Raw genomic sequence first — 16,192 nt, 5'->3', positions numbered from 1 at the left:
CAAACGTCAGGCGCCAAGTTCACAACCAGCAGCAACTTGTTATTTTGACCATATTAGGCCTAATCAGCATGACATGGCTGGGGATGTGGAGATACAAAATTACTACACTCGTAGAATGAGACAAAATGTGTTGATGACAAAATGAAGGTTCAGCTAATGGCATGTCAACAAAACTGAACGAAAAGGAAAAAATAGACAATTTGTAAAGTTAGCAGCCATAATCAAGAACAGAGAGATAATTTTGTGCTCAATTTGAGAGAAACAATCTTAGTTAGACTCGTCGTTTTTTTTTTTTATTTATGATTTTCGTTTTGGAATACATGGTTGTTTTCTGTGGCACAGTTGCCAGCCTGATAAAGCCTACAAACGTACGAAATGAGTTATTTGGAGTGAAAGAAAAAGCAAGTTGATAGCTATTTCAGTATTAAATGCTTTGAACTTTGATTTCGTATTCAGAGAACATTGTCTTACAGTGTGAAATTGATATCACCTTATATCCCACGTTAATTCTTGTCTTGTCGTTAAAATTGTGTTGGAAAATACTCTTTTGGGCGTTGAACCAATTTTTTAGCAAAAGAAAGCAGCAGACGCTATCCGAACGTATAGGAAACTTGTGGTATAATTGCTAAACAAAAACATTTAAGCTCAAAGTTATTGTTTGATATCCCGCAAACCCATATAGTGTTCAAAACTTGTAACTGCGATGTTTTTTTATCTGTTATCAAGATATGCGGTGACAAAAATAAAGATAACATTAACAACACCAAAATTATATTATTACTGCGAGCACAGGATTACAGCCGTACCTTAACTAATACAAAGCAAAATTTTCAACAAAATTGTGAAAGAAAGGAAGTTATTATCAAATGGAGGCCACAGACACTCCAACCGCGTTTCTGCTGGTTAATAGCAGGTGGAAAGTTCCAGATAAATACAAAAACGTAAATATATCTCCAGGGGATGTACCCACCTTGATAATTGGCAACATCAGCATCAGAAGAAACGACAAAAATAATTCCTTTATTAGTAGTTTTCATCACGAGAAATTTTGGATGAGGAAAGGTTAACTGTTACAGCTATCTTGAAACTTGACTAATTTTCATGTTCAATCAATTATGTAAGTATTAGAAAGTAATTACAGGATTTTATGAGGTAAAATAATAAGAACATTATGGTTCTTACCCTCGCCCGAGTACCAAGAAATACAAGAAGAAAATTTGGAACGTTATCAAACGAAATGGCGCATTTCATCTATCTGAGAAATATGTTCAAAGTTGTGAACTAATCGGGACAGTTTCAAAGTAATCATAACAGGTAGAGAATTGATTTATAACTTGAAAAAAACAATTTCGAAACGCAATTCACCAGAAGTAGTTTCCTTGATGGTAAGGTTATTTGTATCGTTCTACTCTTTGCAGTGACATATCCATGATGGCGAAGTTATATCTTCGTATTGCTTCAGCGCTTCTGATGTGCTTCAGTCTTGCTGCTCACGGACTTGGTAAAGAGTAAGTATTTACGATGAATCTACCTCCTATATTTCTCGTTTTTGAAAAAAAATTTTTTTCTTCTTTTTGTTGAAAACTTTTAGCTTTTATCACAAATTTATGTCTGCAGAGTCCCAGACTGCCTCAAAATTAGTTTAGTAGCTAAAAAACACACTAACACTTATCACATTTACCCAATCCAATTATTCAAGGACTCCTCTAACACGGAAATGTACGGCACGAATAGTTTTTTATTATCGGAATGCATACGGACACTTCCCAGAGGCTATTTAGAATTCTGAAATCTGCTAGAGTGCTAACGAAAAATATTTCGTAAGTTCTCAGAAAATTTGGTTTTTATTAGCTGTACAGAGACCAGATGTAAAAAATTACTACCTACATAAGTGAGAATGTTCCGGAGAAAATTTATTTGTTATTGATTTCAGAATTACAAGTGAAGTGAGAAGTAATATGATTCAAGCGTACAACTTGTCGCGCTCGATTAACCGGAGCCTAAACGGCTATGACAAGAAAGTAAGGCCAAATGCAGGGGGACCTCCTGTCATCGTGACGATAGAATTTAAAGTCATCTCCTTTGGAGAAATCAAGGAAGCCAATATGGTATGTCTATGATATCTACCTTAGGTTTTCTTATTTCAAGTTAAAATATCACGTAATTCATACGTGTAGAAAACTGATCACCATTTCACTATTTAAAAAGAAAACCTAGGCCGAAGAATCTTGACATGACTTAGTTTCCCTGGTAACTAATCATGACGTCAGCCACTCCTGGCTTAATTCAAGGAGTAATTTTTGCTTTATCAAGAGTCTCAATATTATCATTGATTTATAGAATTAGAGAAATCTTACTACCCTGTCGTTATTTCCAAGAACAAAGTGAATTTTACTTTCTTTTTCTTTTAGGAATACTCGATGGACATTTTTATGCGCCAGTGGTGGCATGATCCAAGGTTTAAGAATAACTATAGCAAACCTTTCAATATGGCAGCAGATCCCACAAAGCTTTTCTGGACTCCAGACACGTACTTCTGGAATGTAAAAGATGCTAAATATCATTACGTCACCCGGGAGAATATGAGAGTGAAAATATCTCCTGACGGGGAGATTTATTACAGCACAAGGTAAATTTGTAGAAATAAATACCATAGAAAATTCAAACCAAACTCACAGTAATCACGATTCGAAGAACCTGCATCTTTTTCTTAGTGAATACTTTCATCAAACGGATTCAACACTACTCCATATCTTGAAGTAGATCATTCAATGTCGCATCTTTATTAATCGCAAGATCTTAATACTTTCTATCTACTCCCGTTGTATCTGTCAAAACCTCTCCATTAATTCTTAGCCTCAGAATTTGGAGTTTAATCAGAACATATCCCCAAATTAATAAGTACCTCTTCTTCTCAGCTCTTTTCTGCCTAAGCCTGTTTTTAGGGCATTCCTGAGCAAAAAGATTAACGTTGATTTATGAGAACTTTTCTGTGATTTTTTTCCCAGGATAACGTTAACAGCCCAATGTGATATGGATTTACACCTTTACCCAATGGACACACAGTATTGTCCTCTTATCATTGAAAGCTGTAAGTGTATTCAACTTCACAGTGACGAAAAACATAATATTAACAAGACAAACCCCGTAATTCGAAGGAATTTTGGAATAACTTTATGCTACCACAGCTTCCTGAGACATTTCTCATCTTTATGACAGTTATTATCTAAGACGCATGTATTCGTTGCTTCTTCCGGCAATCCGTCCGAAAATTACTCCAACAAAACTAGAAACCGCGTAGATTTACGAGGCTGGTCAAACGTCTTGGTTTAGATCTGTTAAAGTAAAAAGATATTCATTTATCTCTTTTAGATGCATACACGACAGCAGATGTTGATTACCGCTGGAAGGGAGGAGATAAACAAAGTGTAGAGATAGTGTCTAAGGAAATGGCTCAGTTCGATCTGACTGATGTTAAAACTTACACGAAGTCGCAGACCAACAGTAAAGGTGAGTTTTTAGAATACAGTGGCTAAAGTTATGAGCAGTAATTAGTGGACGGTATTTCTCCATGAAATGACCGTAGTCCTCCTATATGTACGCACAAAAACAAGGAGCTTTCTTTGGTATTAATCCGATGTAAATTTGACGTGCTGTAGATTCCCTTCCTTTTTCGTTTCATATTAAGGCAAATGATTTTTAGATAATTCAGAAGAAAGCTCACAATAGTAAGACTAACTGTACTTTATCTTTCTCAAATTCTTTTTCATAATATCTTTTGCATAGATAAAGGAAAAATGGTTTACGTCATTACACAGATGTACAGGCTTTACATTATATCGATATAGGATCATTCTTAAAATAGAATGTGATGAGTAATCCAACTAAAAAAGCTTGAGACATTTGAAAAGTGGAAATTCAAGTTTAAAAACTATTTTTTGGGCGGTTAATTTCTTCAACGAGTTCCCCGTGGAAAACGATCTGAGGAGATGACTAAAGTACTTTGAATAGGTGGGCGAGGCCTAAATAGCAAACTGTACCTGTCTTTTCCGTGCCAAATAATGCGAGTTACCCGGTGAACAAGCGAAAGTGACGTAACAGCAATTTTAGAGAAATGTAACTAAGCCCAAATGCGTTTTTCTCCAATCATTTCAGGTTCCTTCGCTAGTCTCAAGGCGGTGTTTTCATTTCGACGGCGCACCGAGAGCTTTGTTTCTGCAATCTTTGTCCCTGCAGTAGTCCTGGTTGTTTTGTCGTGGTGTTGCTTCTTCATCTCCCCTTCAGCTGTCCCTGCCAGAGTAGCTCTGAGTATCACCACCATCTTGACCTCTATTCTGCTCAAAGGCAACGTTAACAGGGACATGCCTAAGGTCAGCTACATGAAGGCTGTCGATTATTTCTTGCTGACCTCTTTTGGCTTCATCTTTGCCGCGTTAATTGAATTCATCATCGTCCTCAACACCAGTCCAGTTTTTACTCCACCCTCCTGGTTCAAAAAGGACAAAAAGGCAGACAAAAAAGAAATTGCCATGGAATGTGAAGTAAGTGGTAGAGAAAATACTATCTTTAACATAAATCGTTGGAAAAGGAGCAAATGTAATTTTCTCTCGGTTAATTAATGACAGCACAGTTCAATAACTCGTACTTCTTCTCCGTTTGGCATTTTTATAAAGAATTCCTATCATAATTCAACAGAAAATGTAACCAAAATTTAAAATAGTTTGTAATTCTACCACTAGACTATCACAAACGAACCCTGTGTATCAGTAAGTGGCTAACTGAAGTGCTTAAAGGAACGGTAGTGGGAAATCCTTCATGAAATTCTTTCCCAGCTTGACCAAGATTACGTACTTCTGACAGAGCCTTTTCCATCAAATAATCTTATCGTTGAGTAACCACTTCATATCAGCTAACAACATTTCCCCTGATTCTGATAGTTCCAAAGACCAAAAATTCCTGGGATCAAAGTGTAAAGAAAGGTATCTGTTCTTTGTAGGCACACAGCAAGGGGAGTGTTGATTTAATTGTACAGGTGATGGATGAAGGAGTTTGTAGAATCAGGAATAACAAGGGAAATATCAAACTGAAGCCACAGCCAAAACAGCAACTTCCCTTAATGCCGCAAGTAGGAACAAAACCCAAGGCGCACTGGATCGACCGCTTGTCGAGATTTCTCTTCCCTACTTTGTACGTCACATTTCTGGTTGCGTACACCATATACTACAGTGCGCTTAGGGAGGAGAGCGACTCCAAAGGAAATGTGTTGGACTAATGAACTCAGTTGGAAAGTGACGGTGGAGTTTTTAACGACATTTCATTCCATTCATTTTTGAACAACTGTATATATAAGGTGAAAGTCGATAATTACTTCTGTATCAGAACCGCCCACGTTGACTTACAAAGCACAAAAATCAACCTATCTAAATAATGCCTGAGTTTTGAAAACGATATCGCGAAGGTTTTAACATGTAATTTTCAAAAAAACGCGAAGCTGAGGGAAAATATTCTTGAAAATTGTGTGGTTTACAATATAAAAAAAATTGTTGCCTTCTGGATTCAGAAACACATTCCAGGTTAAGCTGGCCGAGGTCTTCTTTCTACCGATATTGATAAGGTAATTAGAGTCTTAGTAGCAAGGAACAAACGGTTTCTTTGCATGCAGGTGATGAGTGCCCTATTTTATATTTTAGTATCTGACACGGACAGTCTCAGATGGTTTATACGAGAAGATTAGGAAATTGAAAGAAAAAGGCAATTTGTCAAGTAAACCCGAAGTGGGTGAGATTTTGGCGATGCAAATGCAGAATTAGTGAATTAGAGTAAAAAATCTAAAGAGGAGACCCCTACATTTTTCTTAACAACTTTTTTTCCACAGCAGGGGGTACGGTTTTTTTTTTACCGTAGAATGTATGAATGTACATTGGTCGAATGCTAAATTTCGCTGGACCTCTGTACAGTCAAAAAATATGGTCACGGCTCTCAAAAGGCGGAAAGAAAATAATCAAAAAACTAACTAGCGTTGATAGAGTGAAATTATTGCTCTAAATCCCATCTTTTTCCCAGCCAAGAAGGCAACTTTACTAAATACAAGAACCAGTTGCTTGTTTAAAGGAACCAATCAGATTGCACGAAGATGAAAAACAACTTTGGCAATTTTCTACAAACCAGCCCACAACTGGACCAATAAAGCATTTCTATGATGTAGGGTTAGCTCAAAGATTTGGTATAGAAGAATTACATGCACAAAACTTTGCTATCCTAAGTAAAGCAACTGGTAGTTGTTAGTCCTGCTTCCCGAACTCTTTTTCGAATAATCATCGGTTATAAAAGTTTGTATCTTTAGATGATAAATAAGTACCTGGGACGGCGTTCATTACTGACTGATGAAAGAACACTCTACATATAGCGGTGCAGGATAAGCTCAAAAAGACCGCAGATAAATTACTTACATGAATCATTTCTTCATGTAAAGCAATTGATATTATTTGTCCTGCCTTTTTAACAATTTTTTAACAATTACAATGACTATCCATCGTAGACTTTTTGCTCGTTATAGGATGAACCATTAATTGAGATGTTCCTCGTCATAGATATACGCTTTCTTCCTGACATAATTATTATTGTACCCTCAGTTCAGGAAAGCTATATTAAGGCTCACGAATTCTTATCGCGTTAAAAAAAAAAAAAAACGTTTAAATATTACAAATTGATTTGCTAACCAGGTCTTGATTTGTAATTACAAGAATAATAAGTAGATTTCTGATTGATTAAATTTTAAATATAGTTTGGTTTAAATGGTTCTTATCAATAACATTGCAAGAAGCGTTTGGGCTGGGATGATTAAAGGTATGAAGTTAGTTTATCTTGCTGTTACTTCATCAATACAATGGGCCCATAAACCCCCTCAGTCGGAAAATTTAGTGTTGCATATATAGAGTATGTGCTTTATGTTTTCAAGCCACTGTTTTGGGAGAGCGCCTGCTATCCAATTAGGTCCTTAACGCTGTTTTACGCATGTCAAAAAAAATCCAGACGATTGGGGATTTGCTTTTTTCCAAAAAGTGGCAGATTTGGTACGTTTGGGAAAAATTCGAGATAAATGAGGACATTTTTTTTTCTCCTGAAGCGCTCCAGATTTATGCAATGATAAAGTAATGAAAACTTTCTCAAGCAATTAGAACGGAGGAGTTTCCCAGTAACTACAACCCAGCATGGAACAGTTAGCAAACGTTTCATTCCCACCACACTTGAATTTTAGACAACAGATGTGTGAAGATCTCCGAATTGATCAGGAACGAAACAATTATAATGTTCAGTTGTCCTGGATTTTTACGCCACGACAAACCAGAAACCGGCTCAAAAAGTACTACTTCTGAGAGAAATTTGTTTTTTGCTTTCACTTTCTTAAAGGTAACGGTCGTCCAAAGCTCCCTGAAGGAAGTACTCCGTTTTTGAATCTAAGATATTTGTGACTGAATAGGAATGGAGTGTTTCAACGACGCTTTGTGAGAAGAACGACTACTTCTTCGACAGTTCTTGTTGCCTTAAGTCCAAGGTTCATATTCTTGCCTAGTTAAGATCAACCTAAATTTGCATAATCTATTTACGGCATCATTCTCAAGTTTTCTGGCAGATTTCCCAACCATTCCTTTTACCTGAATATCATAATATGAATATTATAGTATAATATTACTCTTCTTATGATTCTCATAATAATGATATATCAATTTACATTGTATTAGCATTGTTGCAATTGCACTTGCGAAGGTTGCAGTTTGTCATCACAGCGCATAAAATTTTTTCCTGAGTTTTTCATAGAAGAGCGAAAGCCTCCACACATCACAATTCAGCTACCAAAATAAATATTTTCTTATCATATGCATATTAACAGTTGATATAAACTTAAAAATTTTCGCGTAGCCTCACTGGTTCCTCACGTCACTTTTGGGTCGCGAAGACTGTAAGCTGGAATATTCCAATATGACTGCAAATTGATTTGTTCAAGTAATTATAATGTACTCCGTACAACCATGAAGACAGATAACCACGAATTACTCATGAATTGGCATCATTCCATTAGATGACCAGTCGCAGGAGTGTTCCCTCATTCTTTGCTCTTGTAATGTATGACATATGCCATGAGGAAAAGGGCATAAAAGGTCGGGAAAAGGATACGGGAGCATTTGTCAACCCAGTGATCCTTGGGGGCGCTTGGTTTAGTTTCAGGTGGTCTGCTGGGCTTGCCCAAGTCCAATTTCTTCGGAGAAGCATTGATTTTAAGAATTAACTCCTCTGGTCCGTCCTGCAACAAGCACGATTTTACTAAACAGGTAATGAAAATAGCAGCGAATGCTAAATGCACAAGAGTAAAGTGTGTCAATCCTTCCTCCCTATACGTACTAGAGGAACAGTTTTTAAAAAAAATTCTTCAGGAGTTATTAACGCAGACGTAAAGCATTCAAAACATAGCAAAAGAAGAATCCTAGGATGAAGCTTGCGCGAGACAAAGTTTGTAACACAAATGGACAATAAAATTGTCTCAGCAGTTAACTCACTGGTGTTATCTCAATGACAGTAATGAATAGGAGTTACCTGAGCTTGAACTGGTTTATTCTTCTGCTTCTTCCTGAAGCAGTAGCAACTATCCGAAAATGCCTCAGGAGTGTTCAGCACGATGATGTATTCCACCAGAGCAGTGAAAATGAAGCCGAACGACGTCAGCATAAAGTAGTCTACGGCTTTCATGTAACTGACCTAAAATGCAGAAGTGACAGTTGAACAATTGTTAAAGCTTGGGAACGGCTTTCTCTATTCCCGATCAACGACCTTTTCAGAAAAGTCCGGCACATACCACCGCGTCCAATGATCTGACTATTTATTGGGCCTAACTTCAAGGTGCTAAAAGCCAGTTGTTAAACGAGGGTTATCTACAGACGTATTATTGTCACCGAAATGTTTTATGTGCCGTTGTTCGAGACGAAACATTCTTTTCTCGCGCTAGCCATAAGCATACTTGACCGCGCTGTTCACAAAAATCAACGGTTTGAAGAGCATGGGTTAGAACACGGTTAAATAACAGGCCCGTGCAAGTAATACCCGTTCGTTTTAACAAATGGTAAACACCACAGCATACACTATTGAGTTATGGATGCACGCGGGAGGTTGCTAAGCACGAAAGAAGCGTAAGAGTCGCGCAAGGCGACAGCCGAGAGCGACTCTAGCTTCTTGAGTGCATAGCAAACCTCCCAAGTGCATTCATAACTCAATAGTGTACGCTGTGGTGTTTACCATCTGTTTTATAACATAGCATTGATACATTGTAGCTAACGAGTTCCCTTTTATTTAACAAATCTTACGTGACCAGAAAAAAACAAGCGCGAACGGAAATATAGTCTTTGCATTTGCTCACGTCAGCAGCGTACACCCATGGGCAAATGGGGGACGCTAAGTTGACCAATCAGAGCGCGCGCTTTACTTTGGTTATGTTATAATTACCTTTGGAATATTTGAGTTTAAGGAGCTGGATAGAAGGATGGTAGTCAGGATAGTGGTGATACTGAGTGATATTCTTGCCGGAACAGCTGTGGGTGTGATGAAAAACGTGCACCATGACAGCACTACTAGGATGACCTCCGGTACGTACACAGATGAAATGTAATAATCAAGACGACGTCTGAAGGAGAAGACCGCCACCAATTTGGCAAATGAACCTGAACGGAGAAAAGTATGGCTACCATTTAGCAATACATTGAAAATTTTGAATAAAGGCTGATAGTCTCTAAAGAAACTGTTTGGGGCTGCGTCGGTGGGGGTAACGAAATAATTTGGATATATCAACAAAGTTGAAATGGTAAATTGGCCACCGTAACGATTACAAAAGCTGACGTTTCGAGCGTTAGCCCTTCGTTGAAGCGAAACATTGAAAAATTTAGAGACTTCAGAATAACAGTGTTGTTTGAAATGGAAAATGAATAACAGTGGACAAGTAATTGTGCTTTCTCGTGGAATATGTGCGGCACTGTTGAAGCGATTCAAATGATGGGCCAAATATGCGTAGGTAACCTTGCCTGCGATAAAAATTTTAATTTGTAGATTCAAATTTTCTTATGGGTGGAGAGCAAATATTACAAGTGCGTTTCCCGGATAAGGTTAAGAGGGAAGAATGGTCTCTTGTATAACAAGCACAGAGGTATATCTGAGAATAAGTCACAAGAGAGAATGTAAGGTGGATAGTGGGATCCTCTTGTGTCATACAAGCTTTCAGTAGAACTGTTGGCTTCGTCTTTCATACAATAGAAACACTGATGAGCTGGGGAGGCAAGACTCCTCAGTCCTTATTGGGAAAAGGTAACGTCAATTTAGGATCTTTACTTTGAATCCATGTGTAAGCTCACCTTTGCTATTGGTACTTGCTTTGTTTTCAGTCACGACGCGAAGAAGATCAAACTGCGCCATCTCTGAGGAAACGATCTCAATCCCTTTATTTTTTCCAATTTTCCACTTATAGTCTACGTCTGCCACCGTGTGGGCATCTGAATAGAAACAGTGAAACAGAAATGACTCAGTAATTACATGCAGCAATCGGCGAGCGGAAGATTGATGTTGCTGATTTCCGAAAATCGTGAAACCAACCAATTACATAGGAAAATTCATTACCTGACGAGGGAATTCCGCGTTAAATTGCATGCGAAAACCGATATCGCACGAATCGCGAAGCGATGAGTGCGATATTGGTTTTCAAGTGCAATTTAACGCGGAATATATGAGTCAGGTAACGAATTCTCCTTGAATCGCATCACTGAATAAAAATTGAAAAACAAGAAAAGAGCAATAATATAGTTTGTTTTCATCCTGAGCGCGCGCTCCAGAAAGCCATTTCGAAGTCAACTGTCAGAACTGTCATTGCGTTAGCGAATAGGAAGAAAGGTCAGTCGTGTACGTTAGAACCTTCGACACCTTTTAATTGAACCTTGTTTTTATATTCGTTTTCAAACTTTTTAAGCAAGCTTCACGCTATTTAAGGATAATGGTGGTATTTCACTGAATTTACAAGCCGTTTATTATTAACATCTTTTTTTTCAAATTTCCACTGAATTTGCTCGAGAAAGAAAATAATTTACACCTTTTGTCTCTGGTGGCAAAACAGAAAGAAATGAAGTGTGCAAGCGAAAGCACTGAAAGTTTAACATCGCTATTAATATAAGCCGGGTAAGTACCTTGAAGTGTAAATACGTGCATTGATCGATATCTTATTCCTTTAAGAACATAGAAGTCTTTCATGCAAAGTCCAAAACTTTTATCTTTTTATTTGTAGAAATTCACTACAGGCAACTGCCATTAGCTGAATCGTTGGGATGAGTATTCGACTGAAAGTTGAGGGAAATATTCACTGGAGAGTTGTTGAACGATACATTGGTGAACAGTCCAATGATAGATCATCACTGCCGTTATTCATTGCTGTTGTGTTATTGCCAACTGCTGATGGAAGTGCAAGGCTGTTGACATAAATTTCTCGCAAACGGCTTCAATGCGTGGACAGTCACTGGCGTTGGTAACTGTGACAGTCGTAGTGGTACGACTGAAAACCCAGCCAACTTGCTTGACATCCTTTATTGTTTTTCTAAAAGATTATGGCTGTAGTTGGATATTGAACCCGGGTTGGCGTGACCTGTTAGCTCGGAGATTTTTTTTTCTGGGCCGCGTTCACTGGATTTTCTCGCTTTCGCGTTCTCGCGAGCGAAAGAGGTTTTTCATGCCTCTTCAAGAATTTATTGTTGAGTTCAAAACAAGGAAGAACCTTAGGCTCACCTTGAAAAACGCTTTTTTTGTTTTTGGCTCTTTAAAAGATGACAATGGTTTTGAAAACATTTTAAAATTACTTAGAAACCAAACTTAATGACGATACTTGCTTACGTAGATGCGAAACAATATCACTTAGCCTCGTTTTCAACTCGCAATTCCACGCTAAATACCTCGCTTCCTTAACCAATCAGAATGCGAGATTGTATTCAATGATGCGATTCTAAATTGAATGTAAAAAGAAACACAGCACCACATTAGTTTTGCTTTAATTACTTTCGAAATTAACAACAACCAAAAAACAGGTCTGTTACTGTACTCACAGCTCTCGATTCTCAATGCACAGTGTTGGGTATCCATTGGATATAGGCGCAGATCCATGTCACACTGAGCTACAATTGTTATTCTAGCAAAATAATTTGTATCAAAACAGTACCAAAATGAGTTTTTACAATTGTACGTCGCAATTAAGCTTAATGTTGGTGGAGTTAAACTAAGAGGTCACCTGCAAGGGCGTCAGTCTATGTATTGGTCTATTTGTTATATAGCATGGTGATATCGCGATAAACTAAGCCTTTGGTATTCCTATGTTCTTGCGAACATCTTTGTCTATTGTTAGATACTTGATTTAAGAAAGAATAATCCTAGCCGCCTCATGCGACAGTGACAGTATTCTCTTTCTACGAGGTAAGGGCCACCAAGCTCTAGAACAGACATTATTTCTATCATGTAGCATTGCCATAAATGCATTTGAAAGTATTCGTAACTTATTTCAATACTGCACTAAGACCACTTAAATCCCTTGAAAAGAAACACGGGTTCTGACAAAGAATGTACAAGAACTTTAAGTTCACCTTGTACTGAAGTATATCTCTCCATCCGCAGATATTCTGACCCGCATGTTTTCTCTAGTGACGTAGTGATATTTTGCATGTTTAACATTCCAGAAATAAGTATCTGGTGTCCAGAAGACATTCGTTGGGTCAAACGCCATGTTAAATGGAGTAGAGGAATTATGCCTCATTCGGGGATCTTTCCACCACTGGCGGAAGAATATGTCCATGCTGTACTCCTACAATTGATGATAAACACCATAAATAGTTTGAACTAACCATTTCACCATACTCAAATTTTCAGAAATGACTTGAACACTTTTTTTAGATTCAGTATATTAACCGCTTTTCTCACAATTCTAATCCGATGCTCTGAAAACTGACTAACTGCGATCAGAAATGATGGAAAGACAAAATAAGGCGCGGCAATTCTAATCCGATGCTCTGAAAACCGACTAACTACGATCAGAAATGATGGAAAGACAAAAGAAGGCGCAGCAATTAGACTGGTATAGAAATTCACCCCTGATAATGCAACGCGCAGCAATCAGGACACACTGCCTTCCGGTTAAGATACATATATAGAATCATCGCTTTAACTGATCCTCTATGGAGAAATGTAAAGTCAAAAGCAACTTACCATGTTAACTTCTTTAATCTCCCCGAATGAAATAACTTTAAACTCCACTTGGACCATGACTGGCTCACCTACATAAAATTTAACTATTGATAAACTTTATACTGAATTCAGTTAATAAGAGCAGTTCAATCTTGAGGCAACTAAGAGATAAAATCAACCTTGAAATTTGCGAGGGTTCAAAAGTAATGTGGGCTCTAAGTATGTGTAAATCAAGAAAGCTTAAAAAAAAAAGAGGCGAAGATGCAGAATGAGATATGCTTGGTTAGATATATGCAAAATGAAGTAAACTAGCATGCATAAGCTCCGAGGTTGGTGTACAAAGATAGTTGATGTTTATAGTGGTAATAAATCCACGCTTTGATTACAGCATCTGTATCAGCGCTTACCTCCAGCATTAGGCCGCAACTTTCGATCATAATTCTTTAGATTGTTGTTGATCGCCACCGATAAATTATATGCCTCTTCCATCGTTTTCTTGTACTTGTCACTGAGAGAAATAATTGCATGAGTTCCTACGTTAATTGAATACCCTGCACACTTATCGAAAGCCTTAACAATTGGAACACGCCTCTTGGAAATCACTTATCAGTCAATAACAGCACTTAAAAAAATATCTATCAGATAAAGAACTCCAAGAAACGACAAACCCGCCATCGCGTTTAAATATTGAAGCCTCTTCTGTGTTTAAATAACTATTTATTTGGAATGCGTGTGGCTGGTATGTTTTGGACTGAAACAAATGCAGGAGAAGGCGTGGTGTTATAGACTAACAAACTGACACTCAGAAGTATGTGTCTTGACGGGTTTTTCTAGGACGAGTTTCCATGTTCGAAGACTAGCATGTACGTTTAAGGAAAAAGGGACTTGTCGATAAAAAAAAAACTTAACTTGTTTTTAAAATTCAATGCGAAGCAAAACCTTGAAATGAAAGAAAACCTTCCAGGTGGACGGGGCTTAAAGTGCAGGACATCAGAATACTTACATTGGATCCTCGCTTTTGACGAAAGCCATCATCAATGCAATACTGAAGGCAACTAACAAGGTTGGTCTGACTTCCATCGTAACAGGTCTGTGATATCAAGAAGGGGAGCTAAGAGTGAGTGAGCGCGTTCTCATAGTACCTACAAGTATTAAGTCATTTTTGAAGAAAGCTTAAGGTGATCAGTCATATGTCCACCCTGATTTTGCACAAGACCAATTAAGTTCCACCCTGCATTCAAAGGTGTGTCGTGTGGTTTATTCATCACTTCATGTGACTTTACCTCTTGCTGCTTAATCAATTATCAGAGAGCAAGTTCCTTAATAGACTCGGTAATCAGCGCACAAACTGAAGCACACGCCTTGAAATTTTGCGACTTTATTGACAAAAAGATAACAAATTAGATACAGGATTAGAGTTTCACAAAGATGCTCCTCGATTTTTCTACAATAAAATGTGGATGACAAAAAAACCTTTCGCTTTCTAATCGTGTTGTTCAATTGATTGGAGATGAGCAAAAAGAATGATACTGTGCCCCAATTTTCACTAGTAAGTGTCTTCGAGTGTGAGAAAAAAATCATCAGGCTTTCCCTTCAGCATGAAAAATTTACAAAGAACTCCACTGTGCGTTAATAGGAGTTCAAACCACTCTGACCGCAATCAGAGTACTTTTCTGTTCCAATTAACGCATATAAAACTGACTGATATAGAAGGAAAAAAACATGGCTTTTGATGAAAAATTGTTGGAAATTCTAAATTCATTCTTATACCTCTGATTTCCCTCGGTAATTTACAGTGAAGTATCATTGTTTCCAAAGGGAAACTTCCACAAAGATCGTGCACAGCTTCGAATGATCGCTACTGTTTCTATGGCACTCAAACTTCAAACTTTATACCGGTACGTGCTAGGATGTGAAATTCAAACTGTGTAATGTAGTTCCTCTTCAGGTTTATCTAGTTCCTGGCCGGTTCTACCTTTCGATAGAAAACCAAAGTTTATCCAGATGTCGAGCTTTTTATTGACAAGCTGCACTACAGGGACTCATTGGACTGATGAAATCCTTTTTTGATAGAATAGTTCTCAAAAGGAACATTTGAAGCCTTGCGTTCCCGAAAAGTCATCAATAATGGAGTGGAGAATGAATATAGAGATTTAATAATTACAGTACAACTGGATATTTTCAACAACACTTGTCCGACTAGCGGGCTATAAATATGATTTTGATTCAGCAGTTTCGTATAAAAAACGTTACAAGCCCTCAATAGTATCACTTTAAAATCCGCATTAAGACGAGTTTTATTAGTAAATTGGGCCAATTATAAGATACGTTTTGACTTTCTCATTTGTGAATTGTTTACTAACAATGCATTTTTTAACGGTCAAACATTTCGAATATACTGAAGTCAAAAACGAAAGTAGAGTGTAACAAACTGTGTTACCGACTCAGTGCCACTGACAAAACGTTTCCTCTCGAAAAAATAATTATTTGCGTACTTATGAAATTAAAAGTAAACTCCATTTTCTTGAATGAGAGAAATGCAAATTTTCCAGTACCAGTAACTGCTAACTGCGGAAGAAAATTTCCTGATTTCTTTACAACACATTCTAGAGAAGCACTACCCTGATAGTCTTTACTATTCACCGACTTAAATAAGGAATGGACACGTTTTAAGTCTACACGGGAGAAAAGTGGAATATCAACAAAAATAGATGAAAATTCATAATTGATATCAAAGCTTTGCATTTTCCCTCAGACTTATGAGTGGCTTGTTAAAGTACTGAAATAAAATGATCTTACTAGTTCCTTTTGTAACAGCTAAAAAGCCCGCTTCTCCTCTGGAAACTCTGCACCTTTTAAATTTTTGTTTTCGAAAGCGTTCGCACAGAACGGAATCTTTTGTTGCATCCCACCGAAATCTCGGCTAAACAATAAAACGAAA

The 16,192-nt window shown here is 37.5% G+C and overlaps 2 protein-coding genes across 8 annotated transcripts in view; one reads left to right on the top strand and one right to left on the bottom strand.

The window, feature by feature from the left end:
• Positions 1-6,783, top strand: part of LOC111325166 (gamma-aminobutyric acid receptor subunit beta-2) — a 15,886-nt gene extending 9,103 nt beyond the window's left edge. For 4 of the 6 annotated variants that reach the window (XM_022928913.2, XM_088758996.1, XM_088758992.1 and 1 more), the window contains 7 exons: positions 1,419-1,508; positions 1,934-2,108; positions 2,412-2,629; positions 3,009-3,091; positions 3,373-3,510; positions 4,156-4,541; positions 4,997-6,783. In XM_022928913.2, the coding sequence (XP_022784648.2) occupies positions 1,429-1,508; positions 1,934-2,108; positions 2,412-2,629; positions 3,009-3,091; positions 3,373-3,510; positions 4,156-4,541; positions 4,997-5,272 (1,356 nt within the window). In that variant the 5' untranslated portion in view covers positions 1,419-1,428 and the 3' untranslated portion in view covers positions 5,273-6,783. Of the gene's footprint in view, positions 1-960; positions 1,118-1,165; positions 1,315-1,418; positions 1,509-1,933; positions 2,109-2,411; positions 2,630-3,008; positions 3,092-3,372; positions 3,511-4,155; positions 4,542-4,996 lie in introns of those variants that run through there. The other 2 variants (XM_022928915.2, XM_022928916.2) reach the window with 2 other exon arrangements.
• LOC111325169 (gamma-aminobutyric acid receptor subunit beta-2-like) lies at positions 5,911-16,192 on the bottom strand. 2 transcript variants are annotated; one of them, XM_022928923.2, is made up of 10 exons: positions 16,051-16,192; positions 14,255-14,341; positions 13,659-13,759; positions 13,273-13,340; positions 12,654-12,871; positions 12,123-12,205; positions 10,395-10,532; positions 9,496-9,710; positions 8,593-8,754; positions 5,911-8,302 (listed from the first exon to the last, which is right to left on the bottom strand). In XM_022928923.2, exons 2-10 carry the CDS (start codon positions 14,329-14,331, stop codon positions 8,105-8,107), a joined length of 1,260 nt encoding a protein of 419 aa, XP_022784658.2. In that variant the 5' UTR covers positions 14,332-14,341; positions 16,051-16,192; the 3' UTR covers positions 5,911-8,104. The 2 variants fall into 2 exon arrangements, with proteins under 2 accessions (XP_022784658.2, XP_088615175.1); XM_088759049.1 differs by lacking the exon at positions 16,051-16,192 and adding an exon at positions 15,022-15,554.

The sequence above is a fragment of the Stylophora pistillata genome, chromosome 1, assembly GCF_964205215.1.
Source record: "Stylophora pistillata chromosome 1, jaStyPist1.2, whole genome shotgun sequence".
Lineage (NCBI taxonomy): Eukaryota > Metazoa > Cnidaria > Anthozoa > Scleractinia > Pocilloporidae > Stylophora > Stylophora pistillata.
Note: the sequence above shows the minus strand (reverse complement) of the source record. Positions and strands in the feature narration are given on the sequence as shown.